Source organism: Diadema antillarum, unplaced genomic scaffold (assembly GCF_040938485.1).
Source record: "Diadema antillarum isolate AM-2024a unplaced genomic scaffold, OU_Dant_1.0 scf00000172, whole genome shotgun sequence".
Taxonomy (NCBI): domain Eukaryota; kingdom Metazoa; phylum Echinodermata; class Echinoidea; order Diadematoida; family Diadematidae; genus Diadema; species Diadema antillarum.
In genome coordinates this window covers 1737202-1759375 of record NW_027271061.1, presented here as the reverse complement: position 1 = coordinate 1759375, position 22174 = coordinate 1737202, and the positions used below count along the sequence as shown (strand labels likewise).

Below are 22174 nucleotides of genomic sequence, written 5' to 3'. Positions count from 1 at the left end.
TGAATTTGAATGCTCTTTGATGAAATGCGTGCTCCTCTCTTAAATTTGAATGCTCCGATAGTGAATTTGAATGTTCCGATAGTGAATTTGAATGCTCCGTTAGTGAATTTGAACGCTCCGAGAGTGAATTTGAATGCTCGGATAGTGAATTCGAATGACCGGATTTTGAATTTGATTGCTGATTCAGTGCTGCGAGCGTGGAATGCGTGAAATCGAATGCTCGGAATAGGAACTTGAATGACAAAAGTATGAAATTGACCGGGAAAACCTATAAAAAGAATTTGAGGTCAATATAGGTCCTAAAAAAATATTGAAGTGATGCAGTGAGAAAACTGTTGAAAATTGTCGCTGCAAAATGTGCAAATCTTTAATATGACCGGACTTTAGAATATCACAAACTCAAGTTTGCCCATGGTATAGAATAGAGTTAGAATCATGCACTTTACGTTTATGTTATTCTCCATAGATCACACACGTGCGAAAAATAAAGAAATAAAAAATTATATAGAATAGGCCTACACAATAGATTTGCAGTACCTTTCATGTTTCATATCTATGTACACCAACCAATTTCACTCCGGTTTTTAATTTTTGCAAGGGAGGTAGGATGGTCTGCTTATAATCCGCTCGTCCAGAGGTCCTTTGTATTATGGCTTACAATTTACCGCAATTAAACTTCAGCCTCTTTGCTATCTTTGGTACGAAAAAGTGATGGGACTTTGACTGGTCCAGCAGGAGTGCGACCAGTGAATGAAGCATGAAAAAAAAAAAGGGTGAGTTGAATTTAAATGTTCCTGCCGTTTCAGTTTGCCATGAAACAATAAAACGTCATGAACTTTGCAGAAGCTGCGGAACTGCCCCCCCCCCCCACCCACACACACACACACGCATTTGTCAAAAAAAAAGCAACAATACAATAGCAAAGGGAAATACTTGTACATTGTAATTGAAAAACCCACGTGTCGCTAACCCTGAATATTGTGTGGAGATTTTTTGCGATCTCGTATTTCATGCAGTCGAGTGAAACGCAAGAATTCACATGTGTATATACACTCAAGAATACGTAGGCAGAATAAGAAACATTGTCTTTATTAAAGTACATCCAAATACTTATGGATACAGAAACTTATATCGAATAACAAGTGGTTCATTAATCAAAACATAAGAAAATGATAACATTAATCGATTACTACTTATACCCATCATCAGGCAGGAACTCCAAACACGATTGTATACATCAACCAATTTGCTTTCATGACTAAAGTCATCCTTGTCCAAATATCGCTTAACTTGTATATTACGCAAACAATAATAGAAACATCGTTGTAAATAAATATTACGTAGTCTAATTTCTAGTCCTACAATGTATTCAAGTTGCGTTTTTCCTCCTACAATAGGCCGACATGATGACATCCATATCTCTCAAAGATGAGCTGGGAGGCGGAAGTCCTGTTCTCTGGTACCTGAGAGCTTCATAACTTATAATTAAACAAAATGATTATGCAGCATATTCCCAAATATCTTATAGCAAACTCAATTACTAAGAAATATGAACGACAAATAATGAAGTCACGTCGAGAATGAAGCTAAATTGACATCATTCTGTTAACACTTTATACTCTCTAAAAAAATTGAGTGAAAATATTCACTCCTAAAAGAGTGAATACAAACAAGAGTGAATTTAGAGTGAAAACGTTCATTTTCACTCGTTTTAGAGTGACCTCAGGGATCACTCCAAAATCTTCGAGTGATCCCTGAGGTCACTCCAAAATGAGTGAAAATGAACATTTTCACTCAAAATTCACTCCAATTTCACTCTAAATTCACTCTTTTTTTTGTATTCACTCTTTTAAGAGTGAATATTTTCACTCGATTTTTTTTAGAGAGATATAGTTCTTCTATACTAGCAGTTCTACTGTTAACTTCCACCATGAAAATTTCGTATCGTTTTTTTTTTCAGTACTTTTACCTACATAATCCACCACGACACTTTACGTGATTTATACTTCATTGATTTAAATATCAATACAAAGTATGAACCAATCAATACTTGTTTTGCTACAACATAGTTATTATCATTCAAAGTTACATCAAGTACAACAATAGATTACAAAATATAGACAAATATCAAAATACTCGATAAAAGAAAACAAATATACACAAAAAAAAACAAAGTTACCAAAAGTCAAGCACAGTCGTCGCGGGACTGTCGCACAAATCCCAACATATTTATATCATTTTGGCCCATCTATAACTGCGGTTATAATTATGATATGTAACACACAATTATATAGCCAGCTGACCGTGGGGTGGAATCACTTTTGAGACGAGCACTGGTTTTTCTTCCCCCCCCCCCCCCCCCCCCCGTCATCGAATTACTCTCTCAAAATGCGGTCTTGGTATATTGAATGGACATTTTTGTCTTTCAGTTTGGCTATGTTCCAACGTCGAAATCGCATCTTAGTCTTCGGGCATTTTGTTTTGAAGAACTGATGTAACGTAGCCATTGTGTACTGAGAAAGTTAAAGCATGTATCTCCATGACACATTCATTCCTTTGTGTCTGTGGAACATAAGCATCATAAGACGGGGGAAACATTACATTGAGTTTTGGTCTATGATACAAAAACAACATTCCTCGATATCTGCGGAATTTACCAAACTAGGAAATACATGTATTCCTCTCTGGAATAGTTATTTAGATATAAACTATGCACGTATAATTATATTCCCTGAGACTGTTTATTGTTTTCTTTATACTTTTGAGGAAAACATCATTACAGCGGCATAGGACAAGAATTTTAAAAGGAGCTATTGATGAAGACTGGTAAGAAAAAATGCTATTTTTTTGAAAGGTCGACTAGATGTATCAGTATAATTCACATCAGGGAGGGGCCTTATATACTTGCGGACCATATCATCGTACTACATATAAACTCTCCCAGAGTTTTCCTTCATGCGAAAACTGTCCAATAAGGTATTAGATATTTTGTACGATGTCAAAATCACTGCAATTATTGTAACTTTTATGTGATGTTTTCATAATCAGATCCGTTATATCATAAATAATCATCCAGTTTCCTTCTCTTTTGCTTTTATTGACGAGTTTTTAAATGTCATCCATGTGTGTCAAATGTTTCTTGTTTAATCAATATAACATAACGGTACGCTGCTGTTAAGTGAACAAAAGAGTGACGGAATTGGTTTGACTTCAATCAAACACCGTCTTGTGAGCATTTGACCTTTTCTGCCTTTTAATTACAGGCAGCCATAACGGCATTGTAAATCACACCCTACATAATTTTTCTCGTCTGCAGTCAATGTTATTACACGAAATACTTACACAATCTGATGAATGAATTGGTCCTTTCTAAAAGAAACATCGGAAGTCGTAAATCTTAAGAATGTTCAGTGTTGTGAAATCTACAGCTCTTTTTTTTATTCCTTTGCATGATGTACACTCTGAAGCCACTGACTAGCACAGAAACGTCTAATGCGTAGACAAGAATTTGTTATGAATCTCAGAATCAAAATGACGTTAATGGTCTGCTTGTCCTCATTATATATACACACGTCACTGCAGAGCCAAAACAACTGAATTGCTATTGATCAATCATTGTAGCGCAATAATGACTGGTGATGACATCAGATTTGCTTCAGTCAACCTGCGCGTAAAGTCGATCCAGCAGTGCTAACTCTTCTAGCAAATCTTTGCGTGTTTGAAGTTTCTGCGGTGGATGAGAAAAGAAGACAGGTACACATGTACCTTGACATTTTCGGAACAGTAAACACTTTGTTACTATTTAGTAACAAAAAAGAAGTATAAACAAATTGACTTAAAAAGCTATATTTGACATCTAATTTCGTTTCATTCGTATTCCACTAACAAGGGTTCTTTTGCGTATCCGGGCAATTACCCCCAGAGGGCAATTACCCCCCGGCTAAATACTGGTTAGTGGTAAGGTTAGAGAAAAGATTAGGGTTAGGGTTAGGTTTAGGGTTAGGAGTTTGGGTTAGGGTTAGGATGAGGTTCAGGATTAGGATTAGGATTAGGATTAGGGCCAGGGGAAGGGTCTGGGGTAATTGCCCTAGACCCGGGTTCTTTTGCACTTCGTGTGGGGTCTATAAACTTTTTTTTTTTCACTACGACATATATATATTGTTTTGTATATCTGTTAGTATTCATGTAATTCACCGTTGGCACATCTTATACCAGGCTATATTCCTCATTTTGTCCTTTCTCGCCTACACGAAAAGCTTTTAAACACAAAGAGAATTTCAACAAGACTTTCAAAATTTCACAAAAATGTGAAATATAAGAAATGTTTATCATTAGCAAAGGACATCGTATACTCTTTGGTATAAGATAGACATAAAACTTGGATACTAAATAGAATGTAATTATTATTGGTTCGGGATACCTGCTGTAATGTTCTTTGAAGGCGCTGCAACACCGCATCCTTATCATCGAAAACCATGTCTGTTGATGTTGACGTAGTGAGGGGACGCTGTTTGCTGTCCCCTACAGGTTCGTTGAGGGCAAGAAGCTGTGCAGAGCAGCGAAAAGGTTAAGATAACGATGCTATCACTACGTAAGACGGCTGGCTTTATCATGTCAATTTATTTCATTGCCTCAAAAGATTTCTACGCAACGTCACCCACTCTTGTCACAGTCTGGCCCTAATCATGGACGGTAATGACCATTGCGTTCATTTACAAGATGGTGGACAGGGGAGGGGTGAATAACTTCATCAGCAGCTGGTTTGAACTAATGTGGTACACTTCATTTAAATTCAGCGCCATTCAATCTTAACAAATGAATTTAAATTGAATGAATTCAGTTCAGGTATATCCGATTCAATTTCATCTTCAAACAAAGCATGAAATGAAAATATAAAAGGTTGAAAGATATATAGTGTAAAGAATACAAATTAGATTTCATAATTATCTTCGGTCCATTTCAACTACTATTCTTATGTTCTGATATGAACGGACCCACTGAAATGCTTGAACAACAAATCTCCAAAATGATGTTTTAGGAGGATGAGAAGGGACAAGAGAATAAAAAAAAAAGGAAAATGGCATGTCAACAAAAGTTTACAATGGTGCATACAAAAGAAGAGAAAGGGGTATGAAGTTCAATTACGGTTTAGAGAACTGCATACGTGTGGATTAAAGGGTGTGTACAGTTCTGGTAGAGGTGAAGATTTAGCTTTTAACGTTTTGTGAGATATTCAGAAACCACTCTATGAGATGTCAAAGAGCATGCAGTTCCAAGGGGTATCAAAAGTTTATTCGATGAAAATCGGTTTTGAAATGGCTGAGATATCCAAAAACAAAGTGAAACAAAGAGATACTAATAAAGTTGGGGCATGTCGCCTTTTATTATTAGCACTTTTTTGGATATCTCAGCCATTTGAAACCCAATTTTCATCAAATGAACGTTGAATCCTTCTTAAAATTACATGCTCTTTCATATTTCATAAGAGGCTTTTCATTATCTCACTTAGGAATGTTCAAAACATGAATCCCTACCTCAACCAGTACTGTACAGTCCCTTTAAAGTTTTATTTAAAAAGTTTCTACAGCGAGACTCGAATGACCAAACAGCTTTGACTTATTTAAAGTTGATTCAAAGTTTCTTCAAAGGGAAGCCATCGATGGTTTCAGTACGGTGTTCACATGGAAACTGGTAAAATGATTGGCTCCAAAATAACATAATGATATTAATGGCATCGGTAGTCCTGAAATTCAGGGTGATAATTGACACCATTCACCTTGGGGACGAATACCAGACACAAGACGATGGTCGCTGCGACTACAACAGCACCCCCTGTGAACAGGAAGGCGAAGTTGATATCTCCCTGGCTGTAGTAGATGGATGCAAACGGGACGGCGATCACGCACGTCAAACAAACGGTGTACACAGACAACGCGATGTATTTGCCTGAGGAATGTTGGGAAATGTGACATTGTAGTTAATTTTAGGTCAGGAATAAGAAACAAAATCAAAATCAAAACAAAACAAAAAAACTCGAGGAGAACATTGCCTCTTAATTTGTGCGGCTATCAATGATGACTGGACGGCGTGATCTTTCAGCTGTTCCTGTCACACATTCCTGAGCAGTTTAAAGCTACTACACACAAATGCGTTATAAGGCTTTCCACTATTTTTCTGTCTCATACTTTTTCCTATGAGAAAAGTTCATTATGCTGTCTCGACCCTTGTATAACTTTGTTTTTAGCATTTTTATAAAATGTAAATTTCAGTTTTACATTAGCTTTTATAAGCCACAAAAGACTTACAATAAATAGCAAGTACACTGCAATGAAGTTATTGTAGTAAAAGATGACAAGCCGCTAGCATTTATGCAAGGAAATTATGAACTTCATGTTTGGTTTTAACTTCTCAATCGTAAAACCAGATACGGTGCAATACGAAAATTTGATTTTGTATAGCTCTTGTGTTGCACGACAGCTCTTGGAGAAGCGAGACACAACCAAGGGGAAAATCATACAGGAGGAAGACAGGGTAGGCATCCTACTTTTATACCGCCGAGGGATCAAAATGAGTACTTACTGTCATTGAGTTCCATGATGCGAACTTTTCTGGTCGACCACGCCAGAAAGACTCCAAAAAGCAGCAGCCCGCCTTTGTAGACGCAGAGAGAGCCCAAGAAAGGAAGCATATAGACCGATGTACAGGTGTTGAGGGTGGGCACCAGGGAGATTTCTTTTTCTGGCTGGGTTTCGTCAAACTTTGCGCAAGACGGTTTAAAAAAAAAACCAAGAGAAAAAATCACTAGTTAATTGAGGTAATGCGCGTAAAATTCACTTGGAAACTGTTTCAGGTCGTCATCCATGTCGGTTTTGATGTGTTTGGTCCCACTTTTATAGGTCACCTTTAGAAATTATCAAACAGTTTAAACGGAAGCGTAATTAATAAGAAATGAATAAATTATACAATTTATACAAATATTGACTTCTCCTTACTTTGGGTGTATACGTGGTCGTCTGTATCTTCATTGGATCGTAACTCATCCAGAATGCGAAGAAAGCGAGGTCAATGACCACGAAGCATGAGATGGCGAAGAGGAGACGGCTATCGGTCAGTCCTTTCTGAAAAAGGAAATTTCACAAGACATACAAGTGAGTCCATTATCCATTGACTGTTGTCGGAAAAGGTTGCTAATCATTTATTCCGCCAAGACTATAGAATGTAACATGAATTTACAATATTCGCAGCAAATATCGAATTAACCTTCGCGTCAATTCATTTGAAGTTGTTGTAGACTAGAAGATGCGAAGAACTTCACTGGCTTTCTAGAAGCTGACTTAGCATCTAACCCAACCCTAACCTTACACTCTAATCCTGCCTTTACCACTGACTAAGAATAGTATGCAACCGTCAAGTAGTTTACTATAACTTACCTATACGTACAAGCACAATGAACGTCATTTGGAATACGGTTCTGATAGTGATCACATTATGCATGTCAATACGACAAAGACAAAAACAATTTCACATAGACTTAAAAACATTGCTCTGGTAATTTACAAATTAGAGAAACACTTTCACCAAGTCTTACCAGCACTTTCCTGACTTTCATGGCGCTCGTGTAGATCTGGTGAATGCGGTATGTCTTCATAAAAAGGGCGCCAAAAGACATGGAAAGTCCAACGCAGGCGACAACGAGTGCGCTCTGATTTAGGAAATACCAAGTAATGTAGATGACATTTAGCTATGACCTCAGAATGGTACTGATATCATTACCTCATTTGGCTTTATTTTCTGTTTGCTCAAAAACGAAACTATTAGTATGATATCAGGGGACAGATTGACGAGAAACTAAAATGATTTTCGATAACATGGATTGGTTTTCATATTCCTCTTTTATACATGCATATAAATTCCGTGTTAGTCTTAAGTACAATGAAATCAAGAAACGAAATATACAATTCAATGATATTATGTCGACACAACAAAAATGATACAAATAGACTTACGGATAAATGTTGTGTCCTACGAATGACTTTCAACACCAATAAAAATACTTGGGATTTGTCATTTCATCTATCTATATGGATTCATATTTCATTTCTTAATCTGTTCATACCATGAAGTATTTCGCCTTTTCACCATGTTTACTGATTCGCAAGGAAATAGTTTCAGGCCGCCAATCAAGAGTGAAACTCAGAGTCAAGTTTGCTGCATTGGTTTTAAGTATACCTGACATTTTAAGTTGGTGAGAATTGAGTTCCCGTCATCCTGAATCTCAAATAGGATACTCAGGAGGAAAGTGCAGCAGTAAAGTAGGATGCCTCCGACAGCAATCACGTTGTTCAACATAGGACTCGATATCTTCAATGCTCTGGAGAAGTGATGAGAAAGAAAAAGTAAAGTTAAAGTTTGTTTCCTTTCTTCCAAATATTAAACGTGCTAGAAGTCAATTTTGTTCATGCCCTGACGAATTCTTCAGCCGAGATGGAGTTCAACTCCTTCCCTTTAGATCTTTCAATCTATTATAATCCATTCGATTTGAACTGATTTGATAAGTTTGTATTTGCTTCAGATTTGATTCAGATCAGTGATTATCAAAAATAATCTTTGTATGAAGATGCGGATAGTTTTTAGAATAGTAATGGTACTTACAGAATAATCATGTGTTCTTCATAGGGATATATAGTCCAAAATAAGTGACAACATTTCAAAGTGTCTCCATAAATTTTATTTCCTGAAGTAGTGACAATGCCAAAATGTAATACTTTATTTTGAAATACGGAATTTATCTTATCAATATTTTCGGGGGTGGGTTGTGACGTTATGTTGTTGTTTTGGGGGCGAATTTATTCTTCTTTTTTATTCGGCACATAATCATATGGCTGTAGTGGTAAATGAACTGTTTAGTATCAAGTTTCTTTACAGTCATTTGCCCTATTGTACCTTACACCTTATGCTTTACATCGGATCAGAGATCTTCAACGACTAAACGATATCAGAAGGCAATGTCATACTAGTCATATATCAACCCCTTGACAAAAAATGTGAAAGGTTATTTACCTTCTTTTTCTGTTCACGATGTTGATGGCCAGGAATATGCAGGCAAGGACGATACCAAGCGAGGCAGCGGTGAAGATGATAACTCGATTGACGTCATCAATCACAATGCCAACCGTCCTCTCAGTAGGGCCGTCCACAGGTGTGATTGTACCTGTTTGGTAGGATTTTTTTTTACATACCTTTCATTTCGATTTCATGTTTTTGCTTAACCTATTCACAAAACAACCAGAACTTACGCGTAAAATATTACCGACTTCTTACTGAAAAGGAAGCAGAAAATTTGACACAACTTAGATTACATGGATGATTCATTTATCGTCTGTGAATCGTTGCTACTGTATACAAATAATTGGAAAGATGAAAAAAGATTGAAATGCACTCTCCCTCAGACCAAGCATAAATTGCCTGTTTCCCGTCATTAATCAACCATGATATTGATATGAAAGCATGCAAGATATGCTCAGTTCAAGGTACACCAACGTCAGAAGAAACGAGGTGAGCCAAACACAACAGGCCTATCACATGCCTAAAAGTGCATCAGATGCGTGGATGACAAACAAAAACCCACAACGAAAAGTACATGCAACTGAAATCCCTGAATTCTTACCTAAAGATTCTGAGAAATACTGATGTTAAAGTTTAAAGCGCCACGTATATATTGTTATCTCACATAATGGAAATTAAAGAATAAGCCATCATTTATTGAAAGCATTGATGCACTCAGAGTACATTAAAGCCCTGGACATGCGATATCGCTATGAAACGAACAACAGAAAAGGTCGTGAAAGGATGAGCACATAATATTTCCGTACCTCCCCACTGGAATTCGAGTTTCATTCGAAATGTGTCTGTAGTCCTGTCGAACACCATTACCTGTTCCACGTTACCGCCTGTAGGAATACAAAGAAAATAAAATTACGTCAATTCTCATCATATTAAAGGCCCTCTTCAAAGTGAAATTTGGCCCGAGTCGCAATTCCTTTGTGACGTTTTACCTGACGACTTTCTTAGAAATATCCGGACACGATGAGACTGATCACATTAATTGCCATTGACGTTTGCTGAAACTATGATAGACGATGTATTATCAATGACTACAAAGGCATTTTCTAAAGAAAATTCTTCAGTTATTTTTTATTTGTTAGTCCTCGTAACGAATCCTTCTGATATTAAACGGGGTTTTTTTAATACTCTTAGGGTCATCACTGCCTCAAACTTATGAAAATGCTTGTTTCACATATCATTTCACTTTTTGCCTTATACACTATGCTCTTTTTGGTAGTTTGTCAAATTTCTTTCACTACTTTCAAATTTCAGGAGCCCAGAACCTACGACAGTACTCCAGACAAAATAATAATGTAATCTACTCAGTTCTATCAAAACCGAAATAAGGATCAACCTAGCATCGCATTGAGTGTGTTTAAGACGTTTTTAAAATTAATTGATTACTCTCTTCCTTTTTCAGGACATATTCTAGGTACTTCACTTTGAATTCTTTACCTTGTAATTGTTGAATCACGGCGTTGCTCTCCCGACTTCCAATGCTGTCAAACGCAACAGGTCCCTTAAAAAAGTAGAAAGATCAACAGCTATCAAAGTATAGTCAAAATATATAGGTGACGCCAAGATACGTAGGCCTACGTTTCTTTCTGACTTCTAAACCACATACATTCACACACACACACACACACACACACACGCACACACACAAATAAACATTGGAAAATAAGTAAGGATAATATGAACCGTCTGGAGGTAAAGTGTTGATTGTTTCAAAGATATCGTGGTATATACAAGTTGAAGTGATATCAAAGTTGACGCTGATTGGTTGATTCGCTGATTTACGGAAAAACAACAGGGAACACCATACTTTAAAGAAGTGTTAGAATGTCGCCTCCACGGCCATATTGTCCCCTTCTGCTAAAGATCGCCCCCGGGAATCGGACTCACCGTCAAACCTACAAACTGTATCTTCTTGGCCTCCTCCAGGAATATGTCGGCTAGCTGGATGCTGTCGTACGTGAAGCTGCCGAGAGAGAGGCCGGGGTAGCGAGCCTCGATCACGCTGGCCGACGCATTCAACGCCAGAGCTATAGTCATGATCTGGAACATGATCAGGAACGAAAGAGAAGACGACAATAACATGCAGCTTTGCGAGAGTAGGATGGCAATGGGGTAAGAACGACGTTATTTTGACAGTTTCGTGATACGATCATTAGAGGGTATTCGCATAATATTGTGGCAGTACATGTTTATCGACCATTTTTATAGTCTTTGAAGCCTTTAAAATGATTGCTGCCTTCAGGAAAGCGGGTTCATGGAAGGAAGATTTGTTGTTACAAGTCATCATGTGATCGTTTCAATAGGGAAGTGATGATTACATCGCAAATTTCACCCTTTCAAACGACTCGGGAGGAAATATGGGGATTAGACAAGACAATCTCAAATCCGTTACAGGTCATGATGTGGTATATTCAGAGATTTGTAACCTATTTTATCTGTTCGGTGGTGCTATTGGTGCAGCAGGTCCATAACGACTCCCCATGTCACGATGAATTGTCTGTTTCTTTTAATGGCACAAACGGTCCTGCCAATTATCTGTCTCTGGGTAGGTTGAGAATGAAACTTCTTCATCTTTCAAACACATGATGAGACTGAACAAGTGAGGTGTGAGTTAAAGTCAAATATATACTAAGTAAAGGAAATTTAGAATAGTTCTTGGTGGCATAATATCTAAAAACGGAAACCTGTATACACACATATCAAGAACCCCAAGAAGAATGGAGACTCTTAAAATGGTTTTAAATCCTGTCGCCCCATTCGTAGCAAAATTGTTATAGATACAAAGCATGGGATCATGTTCAGTTAGTACACGTTCAGCTAATTATGCTCAGCTAATACATCGATCTGCTGACCTGGTCGTATCCATAGGAATCACACGCACCGGTGATAAGGAGCTCACGCTGAAGATGGCTGAAAAACTCCAGACGATCAGAATCGGGGTACTACAAGAGAAACGTGAGTGAATGATTTACGGAAGTCGCGATTTGCCATAGAAGAAAATAAAGAAAGCAAAATACAATGTGCAGCGCACTTTTGAAATAACATTTAGTTTACACAGTCAACAACATTGTTCACTCATTCAATTTCTGTGGACTTTGAGTTGACTTGCACAGTCTTAACCTAATCCACCCAGCTCCGTACTGTAGCATTTCACCCGATCTATTCTCATATGAGATGATATGACGTAAGTTGGCTGCTTGTTCTTTGTGTTCCATTCTCCCGCCATAGAGTGTCATCTCATATCAGACAATTGAAGAGTGAACAAGAAGAAGGCTATCCAGTTTTTATATAATGAGGAAACCCGTGACCAGTGCAGCTTTTATCGTCGTCACGACCGCGGAAAACTGCGCTGCCGATAAGGTAGATGGATCGCGTAATAATGTCACTTCAAACGTCACTTCAAGGCTAGTCCCTTGCTCTGAATCAGAACTTGAGACCATTTCAGGTTGACAGTGAAACAAAATATGGAAAACTTAGCGCAAGTGTCACTACACAATCTTATAGTGATATTGTTGTCGCTGGTTTTTATGAAAAGTTATTTCCGATGAAATTGCGGATGATTAATAAGATTAAACGAGATGTTTAAATACAGTCTAATAGTTTTTTCATCCCCCCCCCCAAAAAAAAATAGAAGTGTTATAAGGCCGACAAAAAGTAGAGTAGTAAGATATATAGTTGTTACTAAATAATTTCATGCCGGACGTCTGTAATGAAGGCTTATAGAGAACGTTTATTGGAATCATAGACTCCCAGTTTTTTTAACAAACAAATTCCTCAACGCTCTTCCTTTATAAATACTGGTGTGTCGGACTCACGATTCCGTTAAAGTTGATCTTGGACAAGTCTTCCTGGATCTCGAATCCTCTCATACTGAGGTACCCCTCCACCGCTTCGTCCACCTGCGCCACAGTGCAGAAGTTCTCCCCGTTCTCCAGGAATTGCTCTGTCTCGACGCCCCACCAGTTGGCGTGGTACCACCCCATCAAGATCCAGACGTATTTTGGTCCATAGAGACCCTGCCGATACGCCTATGTTCGAGGGTAATTTGGATAAGTCACAAAATGCGTCACGTGATAAAACATGAAGAGTATACTTCCATGGCCAGAGCAGAGAGAAAGAGTACAGATATATGTGTCAAACTTTCCGAATGGAGTTTGCTTGTTCTACTTGAGCCAACGTTGAGAAGCCCGCACTACTGAGAGATTTCTAATTACCGTGGTAAGTCGCAGGATATTACCATAATTGCACTGATGTCAATGCACCAATACATGATAGATATACACTTATGCTTATATCTATAAGGAATACTTTGATATATAGTAACACTTTCAAACACAAGCTTCCTTTTGTTACACTGCAAGGGAAGAGCAGGCGTGGCACGTGACGTGTAAACAAATTTGGCATATAGGCCTATGGCACCCAGATGTGAAACCTATATAAGAGTTTGTGTTGCCATCAAGCATAAAGCCTATTTTCTTCTTCTTCTTCTTCTTCTTCTTCTCTTTCTTCTTCACGTTTTTTCTTCTTCCTCTTCTTCTTCTTATTTGTTTCCTATTTCGCCCAGCTTTGGTATCATCATGTGACTTTTGCAAAAAGTTTGGCATTGTGCATTGCAGAATGATGCTCACTTTCATAGCTTCAATAATAACTTCATAATTTTTATCAATGTCAGCATCCTCTGTACAAGAGGGTGACATTTTAACGCAGCAACGTTGGAATTTCAGAGTCTAGATATTTTCTTCCAATAAGTTCACTGTGTCATTGCCACGAGAAATAGCCTGCTGGCAGTGATCCTGCATGCCATGCAGCGACAAATACATTTGTACAAAATCAATACTCTGCACAAATTTGTACATTTGTACAGAGGGCTTTAAATGTTAAAACAAAAAACAGTCGTAACAAATAAAGAGGGTCTTACATAATTTTGTTGACTTATTTCTTTCGCTATATAAGGTTTAGTTGCCGAATTCTGTGGAGATTCCTTAAAGTTTGCTGTACCTCACAAAATACCCTGGTCGCCGTGTCCTGGTATACGCTGAGGAAAATTACTCTGGCATCATGGCGCTGAAAGGAAATTCAAAACAGGGATCAGAAATCAGAAAAGGAAATCCCTACGTCATTATCACTTACAATAAAGCTATGTTGTTATTAGGGATAAAGAATCTTACAGCTTCCACAGTAGCTGGCCTGTCCATTCCTCAAAAACGCTCCATATTATCATGAATATAGAAAGCAGCGGATTTGAAATCAAATTTATACTATTGCATACTGATTTCTGTTTATCAGTGACAAATGATGGTTCACAAATTTGAAAGAAAATAATTATCAATGTATGACGAGTGATATTAAGATAATTGGTGTGACATCATAAAGGCGAAACAATTATTACAGAGATTATTTTTTACCATGAAACCAATTACTCATTTGTTCAGATACCGCAATGTCCTTACAGACCAACCGCGCTTTTCGTTATGCTGCTACAAGTCCGTAAACCCCCCAGTAGTTTTCCAGTAAACCTCCAGTAGGTTTTGTCGTTGTTGTTGTTGTTGGTTGTTGTTGTTGTTTTTTTTTGTTTGTTTTGTTTTGTTTTGTTTTTTTTTTTTTTTGGGGGGGTTCTTTGATTATTCAGGTTGATTGATCGCATGTCCGCATCAGACATTAACGCGCATAATGAACCCCCCCCCCTCCCCCGATAAAAAGCACTCAACTTAAAAGATTGAACAAATCTGCCGTAACTTTTTGTTTTCTTGCTTAGTTGTTATTTAGTGATTAAATATACATTGTAATTTCGAATGGAAACCCTTCTTCAATAACCAAATGCAAGCGTTGGACTAAGTGAATTACCTTTCGCCTATAGTGCGGAATGGCAAAGTGAATGAGTGAATGAATGAATTGATTAATCAATTAAATAATCAATTAAATGAATAATTAATTAAGAGGGAGAGAGATTAAAAGGCAATCCCAAAGCCACCACTCCTTGTTCTTTTGGAGTTGACACTCGCTGCAATTTCATTTGTTTATTAATAGATTTTGTATATCTTATTCAGGAGAGCTGGAGGTGTATATAGTGCACAGCAATTATTGCTGCAACCAACGAATGAAGGTATAGTATACTATGTGTGTGACGTGCAGCACCATAGCTGCTCGCTACAATCATCGAAATATTGACAAGATCTTGTTACGATAACGAAGGAGACAGCGTAGATGGAAACATGTTCTCATCGTATTAAGAGCACAAGGGCAATTGGCTCCTTGTTCACACACACACACACACACACACACAAATAATGTTTCTTTGGCAGTTATAAATAAATAATCAAACATGCAGCTTGCAGGAAAATCTTTTTATGTCACTATAGCATCTTAAAGTAGTCAATAATCAATACGAGAACATAATGTACATCTATGACGAGAGACTTCAAAACCTTTTTACGTTACTATAAGATCTTAAAGTAGTCAATAATCTATCAATACGAGAAAATGTATACATCTATGATAGACTTCAAAACCTTTTTGCTTCACTATAGGATCTTAAAGTAGTCAATAATCTATCAATACGAGAAAATTGTATACATGAGAGACTTCAAAAAAAATACGTTCATTCCTTCATTCATCTGCAAAGAAACCGGTAATTTTGCCACTTGTCTGCACTTCATCAAGAACTGTATAGTATTTTCAGATATTGGCTTTGTTTAGAACATGCAAGACATATTAACTGCATTCAAATGCTCATGATTCAAAGGTTCGGACAGAAGATAGGGAAGAAAGACAAAAAGCAGTGATAGATTCGAACAGAATGAGGACAAATATATAAGTTAAACTCCAAAATGGTCCAGAAGGCATTCATTGTGGCAATCAGTTTCAGTTTCTGTGAATATATACTACCAAATATAGGCTTACCTGCAAGTCCTCGTTATCTTTCTAACCCTCCCTTTCTCTCTCTCTTTAATATATATATATATATATATATATATATATATATATACATATATAAATATATAAATGTGTGTGTATGTATTTATACATATATATATTAGATATACACACAAACATATATATATATATATATATATATATATATATATATACATTGCATAATCTTTTGTATATCATTACATGTTGTTATATTGTACTGTTATGTTTAGGAAAGGTTGTTCATAATATTATTGTTATTTTTCCTGGGTGATACATAGGGATCCGGATTTTCTTTTTTTTTTTTAACCATGGGTTATCCTCTTGTTTCCCCTTTCAAACAAATACAGTGAAATCCTTTGCACACAAGACATGTATATATCATAAATAATGCACTGAATAATGCATTCTTGCCTGATCTAAACAAAATTCAACATAATATTTTATCCCCAAAAAAATCAACAAAACAAAATCTACACTGCCGAACATATTCACTATTTTCATCGGTCTTCTGATCTGCTATGAGCGGGCTTGTGCCGTATTGTAGGTGGCTACAATACGTTTCTCTTTTTTTTTTATCCTGAAAAACTAATTTGCAGAGCCATAAGGAAGGCCGCTCCGGAAACAAAACAAAAAAAGAATTCGGCGGTATTTCATTACTCCCGTTTCTCCAAAACTCAAAGGCACCAACACTGATTCACGACGGGTCGTCTAAAAAAGATAGACAAAAAGATAAGACCAGAAAATGAGAATGACTGCGCAAGTAGCAGAAAGCTCAAATACAGGCCAGCCGTCCCTCCACTTTTGTTCTCTTTACGCATTACAAAATCCACCTTTATTCCGCACATTCGTGATGAATGCTGCTTCTTGTTTTGTTTAAGAGAACGTAAGCGAACAAAAAGTGAGAAATACAAAAGCCTGATATATCCTGAAAGCCAAACAAAACACAACCGTACGGCAGTATTCTTATCCATTCAGCCATTGACGAGAAACTCATCCCATCTATACGAGAAACCTTGCTACCGCACAGACGAGACCTTTTGACAGTTTTCAATTCATCTGTCAGAGATTCAAGTAATCAAGATAATCCTGTACAGGATTCACGCTATCGCACCGCTGAAGACACACTGACAGAATTACCGGTTTTCTTCCTTCATTTTTCCATTTTTTTTTTTCCATCTGGTTTCCGTGACGAGAACAAAATTATATCAGTTCTGATTTTTTTTCTTCTGTGACTTGGTGTGATTCAATTTGATTTCGAGCTGATATACTTTAAGGGATTCTCAAATACAAATGTATTTGCTTACAGAAAAATCTGACGTTATGCAGAATGCTCAAGTCGGGTTTTCTATCTCAAATTGACTCAATACCATGTATACTTGATCAGCTATTCGCTTCTGTCAAACATGCTAACTTTGAAACGATGTATATATTGCTAGTGCATTTTTTGTTTCTGCATTACAAACAAGAAAACTATACTTAATTTGGAAGACACAGGATTTCATCTATCAACAATGGGAGCGAAGAAAGAAAATAAATCGGTGAATAATCGATTGCTTCTAAATTTGACATCAAGGAAATATTGATGGGAAAATGTATGATATCAGACACAAGAAGCTTTCACATCAGAAACTTATCATATTATGTTATATTCACAAGGAATAATATATTAAGGGGGACAGTGCACAAGCATCCTCCCTAGACAATGCTAGACATGAAGGAAGCCTTGGTTTCGTGATTATGATAGTTGCACTTTTAGGTGAAATGTTTGGGGAAGAGAGTCAGAAATCTTCAACGTGCTGGTCACATGGAAAACAGTATTTCTGCTGTTGCAATTTTTCATTCATATAAGATACCCCCAGGAGAAATCATGGTTATGAGCAATGAAATATTCAATTCCTTAATGTTGCATTTATTCCAAATAGGGAAACTTCAATTTTTCATTCATATAAGATTGTACTGGGAGAAATCATTTTTATTATAAATGAAATATTCAATTTCTTTAAGGTTCCCTTTATTCAAGTGGGGAAACTTCATTATGCCACAAACGATAGAGGATTCATTATCTTTTGATGTCATCACAAAACAATGTAACCCTCCCCCCCCCCCCAAAAAAAAAAAAAAAAATGTTTTCTGAATTATAGAAGAAATGCACAGACAAAATGAAAGCAAACATAGAAGCAATATCAACAGAGACACTCATTATCACGAAAAAAAAAAACCAGATATCAAATACTATATATCATGTCAGATGATAAATACATTCAGTACAGTTCACACATGAAAAACGAGATGGCAGTCAGTTGAACGAAGAATTCAATATCATTACTGTGTCCTGGTGTACAAATTATTACACAGATTAGCCCCAACGTACATAGTTAAACTTGTGACCAAACGCCATACTACTTATACCACTCGATATGCCCTTTTTTGCCAATTACATATACCCAAACCTAGAATAAGAAATGCTCCTTCACATATGCTGCAAGCAAATCGTTTAATGGGTTACCCATTTTTATTCAAACAGCCTCCTCATTGCAAATATTTAAGAATCGTGTACGCCAACATCAATCTCTCATTTGATAAAAACCCTTTACACTAGCTATGAATTATTCAGATATCTATTTTCTCTGCTCGTTTTATGTTCTTTCTTATGTGTTTTATGTTCTTTCGAACCGATTGTTCTTTAGCTGTATCATATCTATGTTCGGCTTGTTCTTGTTTTTTATTGTGTGCACATGCAATGTAATGTATATCAACGCAGGGCTCCCTTGTAAAGCAGGCCTTTGTGGCACTGAATGGGACTACCCTGCTTTTAAAGAAGACTTAATAAAATGAAATGAAATAAATCTCTTAAAATGATTTTAAAGCGTGACAAAAATTAACCTGGTAAAACTGTTACGTAACGATGAATATCCTTGGGCAACGTATTACGAATATGTATTGGATACCAGTAGTAACAATTTGATGATACATGTATTGAATAACGTAATGTCCACGTTTATGGGTACATGCCATCACAGCAAACAAACATATTTCCTACAACAGATTACAATTTCTCGTTGACATATCCCATTGTCATCATGCATACATTGGTGCACAGCTGATTGTCTGCATTTGTTATTCACCTGAAGATGTAGTTATATAGATTGCCATATATATTTGGCTGTGTTTCTATGATCCGTCTTTGTGTATGCTCCTATATGCGTGTTTCCCAGAGAATCGTTCTCCTTCTCATACCTTCAAGCTCTCGATGTTTGTACGCGGATCATCGTTGATGGTTTCTATGGCAATGGTGTTCATTCCCTCGGCTTGCATCATCATAGCCAATTCCTCCATTTCCTAGGATGGAGAGAGAGAAAAATGCCAAGACTGATCATGCAATAAACATATACCTGGTATCAAATTATTTTTCAAAAGGTGACTTAATTATATTGAAATTGGAATTATATTCATGTACGTGGGCCAGAGAAATTGAGATGCATGTAATGGCATTTGATGGAGAAAGAATACCTTCAAGTCATATATAATATTGCAAGCATATCGTTCCGCCATACATAAATCCGACGGGTCGTCATCCTTAAATCGGGAAAAAAAAAGGTAGAATGATGTTCAAAAAAACCCTAAACAAACAAAGTTGGATATCTTCGAGGTCCCCAAGTAAAAAGTGTTGAGGCTTTATGATAATACTCAGAAGGTATGTACTTCTGAGGTGACAGGCGCTTGTTTGTTCTATACAGAAAATGAAGTGGAGATTAGAATCACCTTGAAATAGCCTACAAGTATTTTTTTTTAAAGATATGACTTGGAGTAGCTATTTAAGATGTCAATTTACACTTAGAATCATCAATTATGGTTCGGAGAGGAAAGGAGATGTAAAATAATAACAACAATACTAGAGTCACGTTTTCTCTGACATCCGTCATTCTCAAAATTAATGATCGTTCGGAAAACGTAAGACGGTAGCAAACGTTGGTTTCTTCTTGATTTCGTTAGCTGGATAAACGCTATGTGTGAAATGTACTTCGAAAGAAGAATTTAACGTTTCATACTGTTGTATTTAATGCGTAGAATATAAACAAGATGTTCTGTGTGTGAAAAGGTACAGGCCTAATTGAGCAAATGGCAACTGCCACAATATGGTGGCAGAGTGAACGCTATTGGGCTATCTATTATATGTAGCGAAAATAATATCTTCTTTCTTTCTTTCTTTCTTTCTTTCTTTCTTTCTTTCTTTTTGGGTGACTCGACTTTCCATAACTTTCGTCTTCAAATAAGCACGATTACAGCAGACCATGTACCCTCGCCTTCCGAGTACCATTTCATTAAAGAGAAAAAAGTTGCTATGATAGCAACAGTTACTGTCGCTGTAATCTCAATTGTCATGGTAATGACAAAATCTCGCTTCCTGGTTGGCTGTTGCTACGAGACATTGCTATTCCAGCAAGAGTTGCTATCTAATCATCTTTCATGAAATGGGACCCAGATTTTTTTTCCAGAGATATTTCGCCTTTCGTTAGGAAAGATATGGCTTACATCTCGAAAGAGGTTGACGTTCTGGTAAACGATGGCCGCTCGCCTCCAGTCCATGGTCTTCAGAAGAGCGATTCTTGCTGGGTTGAAGACCGAGTTCGCCGGGTAGATCTGAACCGTGTAGGGATAGTTCTCCACCAGCTGGTCGTTGGCTTGAAATTGCGCTATTCCAACCTGTTTGTTATACGTTACGTATATATGAATATATTATATACATATATATATATATATATATATATCCTCCGATAAGGAGGAACAGTGAGAGGAATAGTGATGTCAAAGCTATATACTCCTTCCTTTTTCATGTCTCTCATATATATATATATATATATATATATATATATATATATGTACTATGTTATAATGTATGCGTGTGTATGCATGTGTGTGTGTAGGCCTATCTTAATAAATCGGTGGAGATAACTTGAAAACTGAATTGTGTGTGAATGATACATAGGCCTACCAGTATTTTCATTGCCATTTTTATCAAGTTATTTCAAAAATTAATGATAATTCATTTTACATATTTTTCATTTCTTATTGTTCTGTGAATCATGTCTTCATTTTCATGTCAATGTCACCGACCTGCACGAGGTGATATTCCGCTGCCACTCGATTGATGACCTCCCCTACCCTTGAATAGGTAGGCCCCCACGCCATGACAACTTGAGGCGATTCGTAGATGACGTCATACAGGTATTGAAGCGCCGGTGCTGGATGAGCCTGACGTACAAACGATATATCGAAATCCTCACGTGTAATTAGGCAGGTAACATAAATTGTGAAAGGAAATGCTAAACTAAGACTTCCAAGATCATTATTTAATCAACTAAGAACGCTAGACTTGGACGTAGATGGAAACACAGAAGTCCCATCATAAATGGGTCGGGGTCCCGGGGTCGGGGTCGGGGTAGAGTGAAGAGAGTCATTCCCATGAAAAACGTTCCATGGGCCATTACATCGAGCTCATAATGTTATGTCACTAAAATCATTGCTTTCGAATTAGAATTCTAAGCAACTTAAGACCATTTTATGTTAAAGCTCAATCCGAGTTTCGTTTTAGGGGAATGAAGTTTTGCGCATGCACTGTTTATCTATTCTATAGCAATCTTAATCTCTAAACAAATAATATTGTACTATGTCAATGTAAATTTCACTTGAGCACGAGGAATAATGCCACAATGAAGCGATTATCATGCCCATGCAGTCACAGCAGTGTCGTCATTGTGAATAAAGTTCTGGTAATCGCTACTTGCCTGCGTCCAATTCCAGAGAATTCGCAGCTCATAGTCCTCCAGAAGATTCGGCTGAGCGTTCACGTGATCGACGGCCATAAGAACCGTGCACACGAGCTGGTCGTTGAACTCGTCGCTGAAAGGGAGGAATCCGGCGATGTAGAGCGGAATCGTGTTTCGATGACGACCATCGGCTCCTTGGCCGTCAACATCGCCGGACCAGCGTGCCTCGTTCGGCCAGATGTCCTTAGTCAGTGTGCAGTTTCTCCATCGCTCCAGGGTTGTCGAAGCCGTGGTCGACGACGACAAGAGTTGAATGATGACTGGAAGGACGATAGTGAAGCAAATGGTTCGATACCGCGACATGTTCC

The 22174-nt window shown here is 37.3% G+C and overlaps 1 protein-coding gene across 1 annotated transcript; it reads right to left on the bottom strand.

Moving 5' to 3' along the window:
* Window positions 1–3655: 3655 nt before the first annotated feature.
* LOC139722830 (gamma-aminobutyric acid type B receptor subunit 1-like) lies at window positions 3656–22169 on the bottom strand. The gene is made up of 18 exons (XM_071634125.1): window positions 21825–22169; window positions 21154–21291; window positions 20572–20742; window positions 19276–19377; window positions 14122–14187; window positions 12939–13151; window positions 11976–12065; window positions 11011–11163; window positions 10561–10624; window positions 9873–9950; window positions 9061–9211; window positions 8230–8371; window positions 7589–7702; window positions 6993–7118; window positions 6580–6757; window positions 5777–5946; window positions 4421–4546; window positions 3656–3727 (listed from the first exon to the last, which is right to left on the bottom strand). Exons 1-18 carry the CDS (start codon window positions 22167–22169, stop codon window positions 3656–3658), a joined length of 2499 nt encoding a protein of 832 aa, XP_071490226.1.
* Between the last annotated feature and the right edge of the window lie 5 nt (window positions 22170–22174).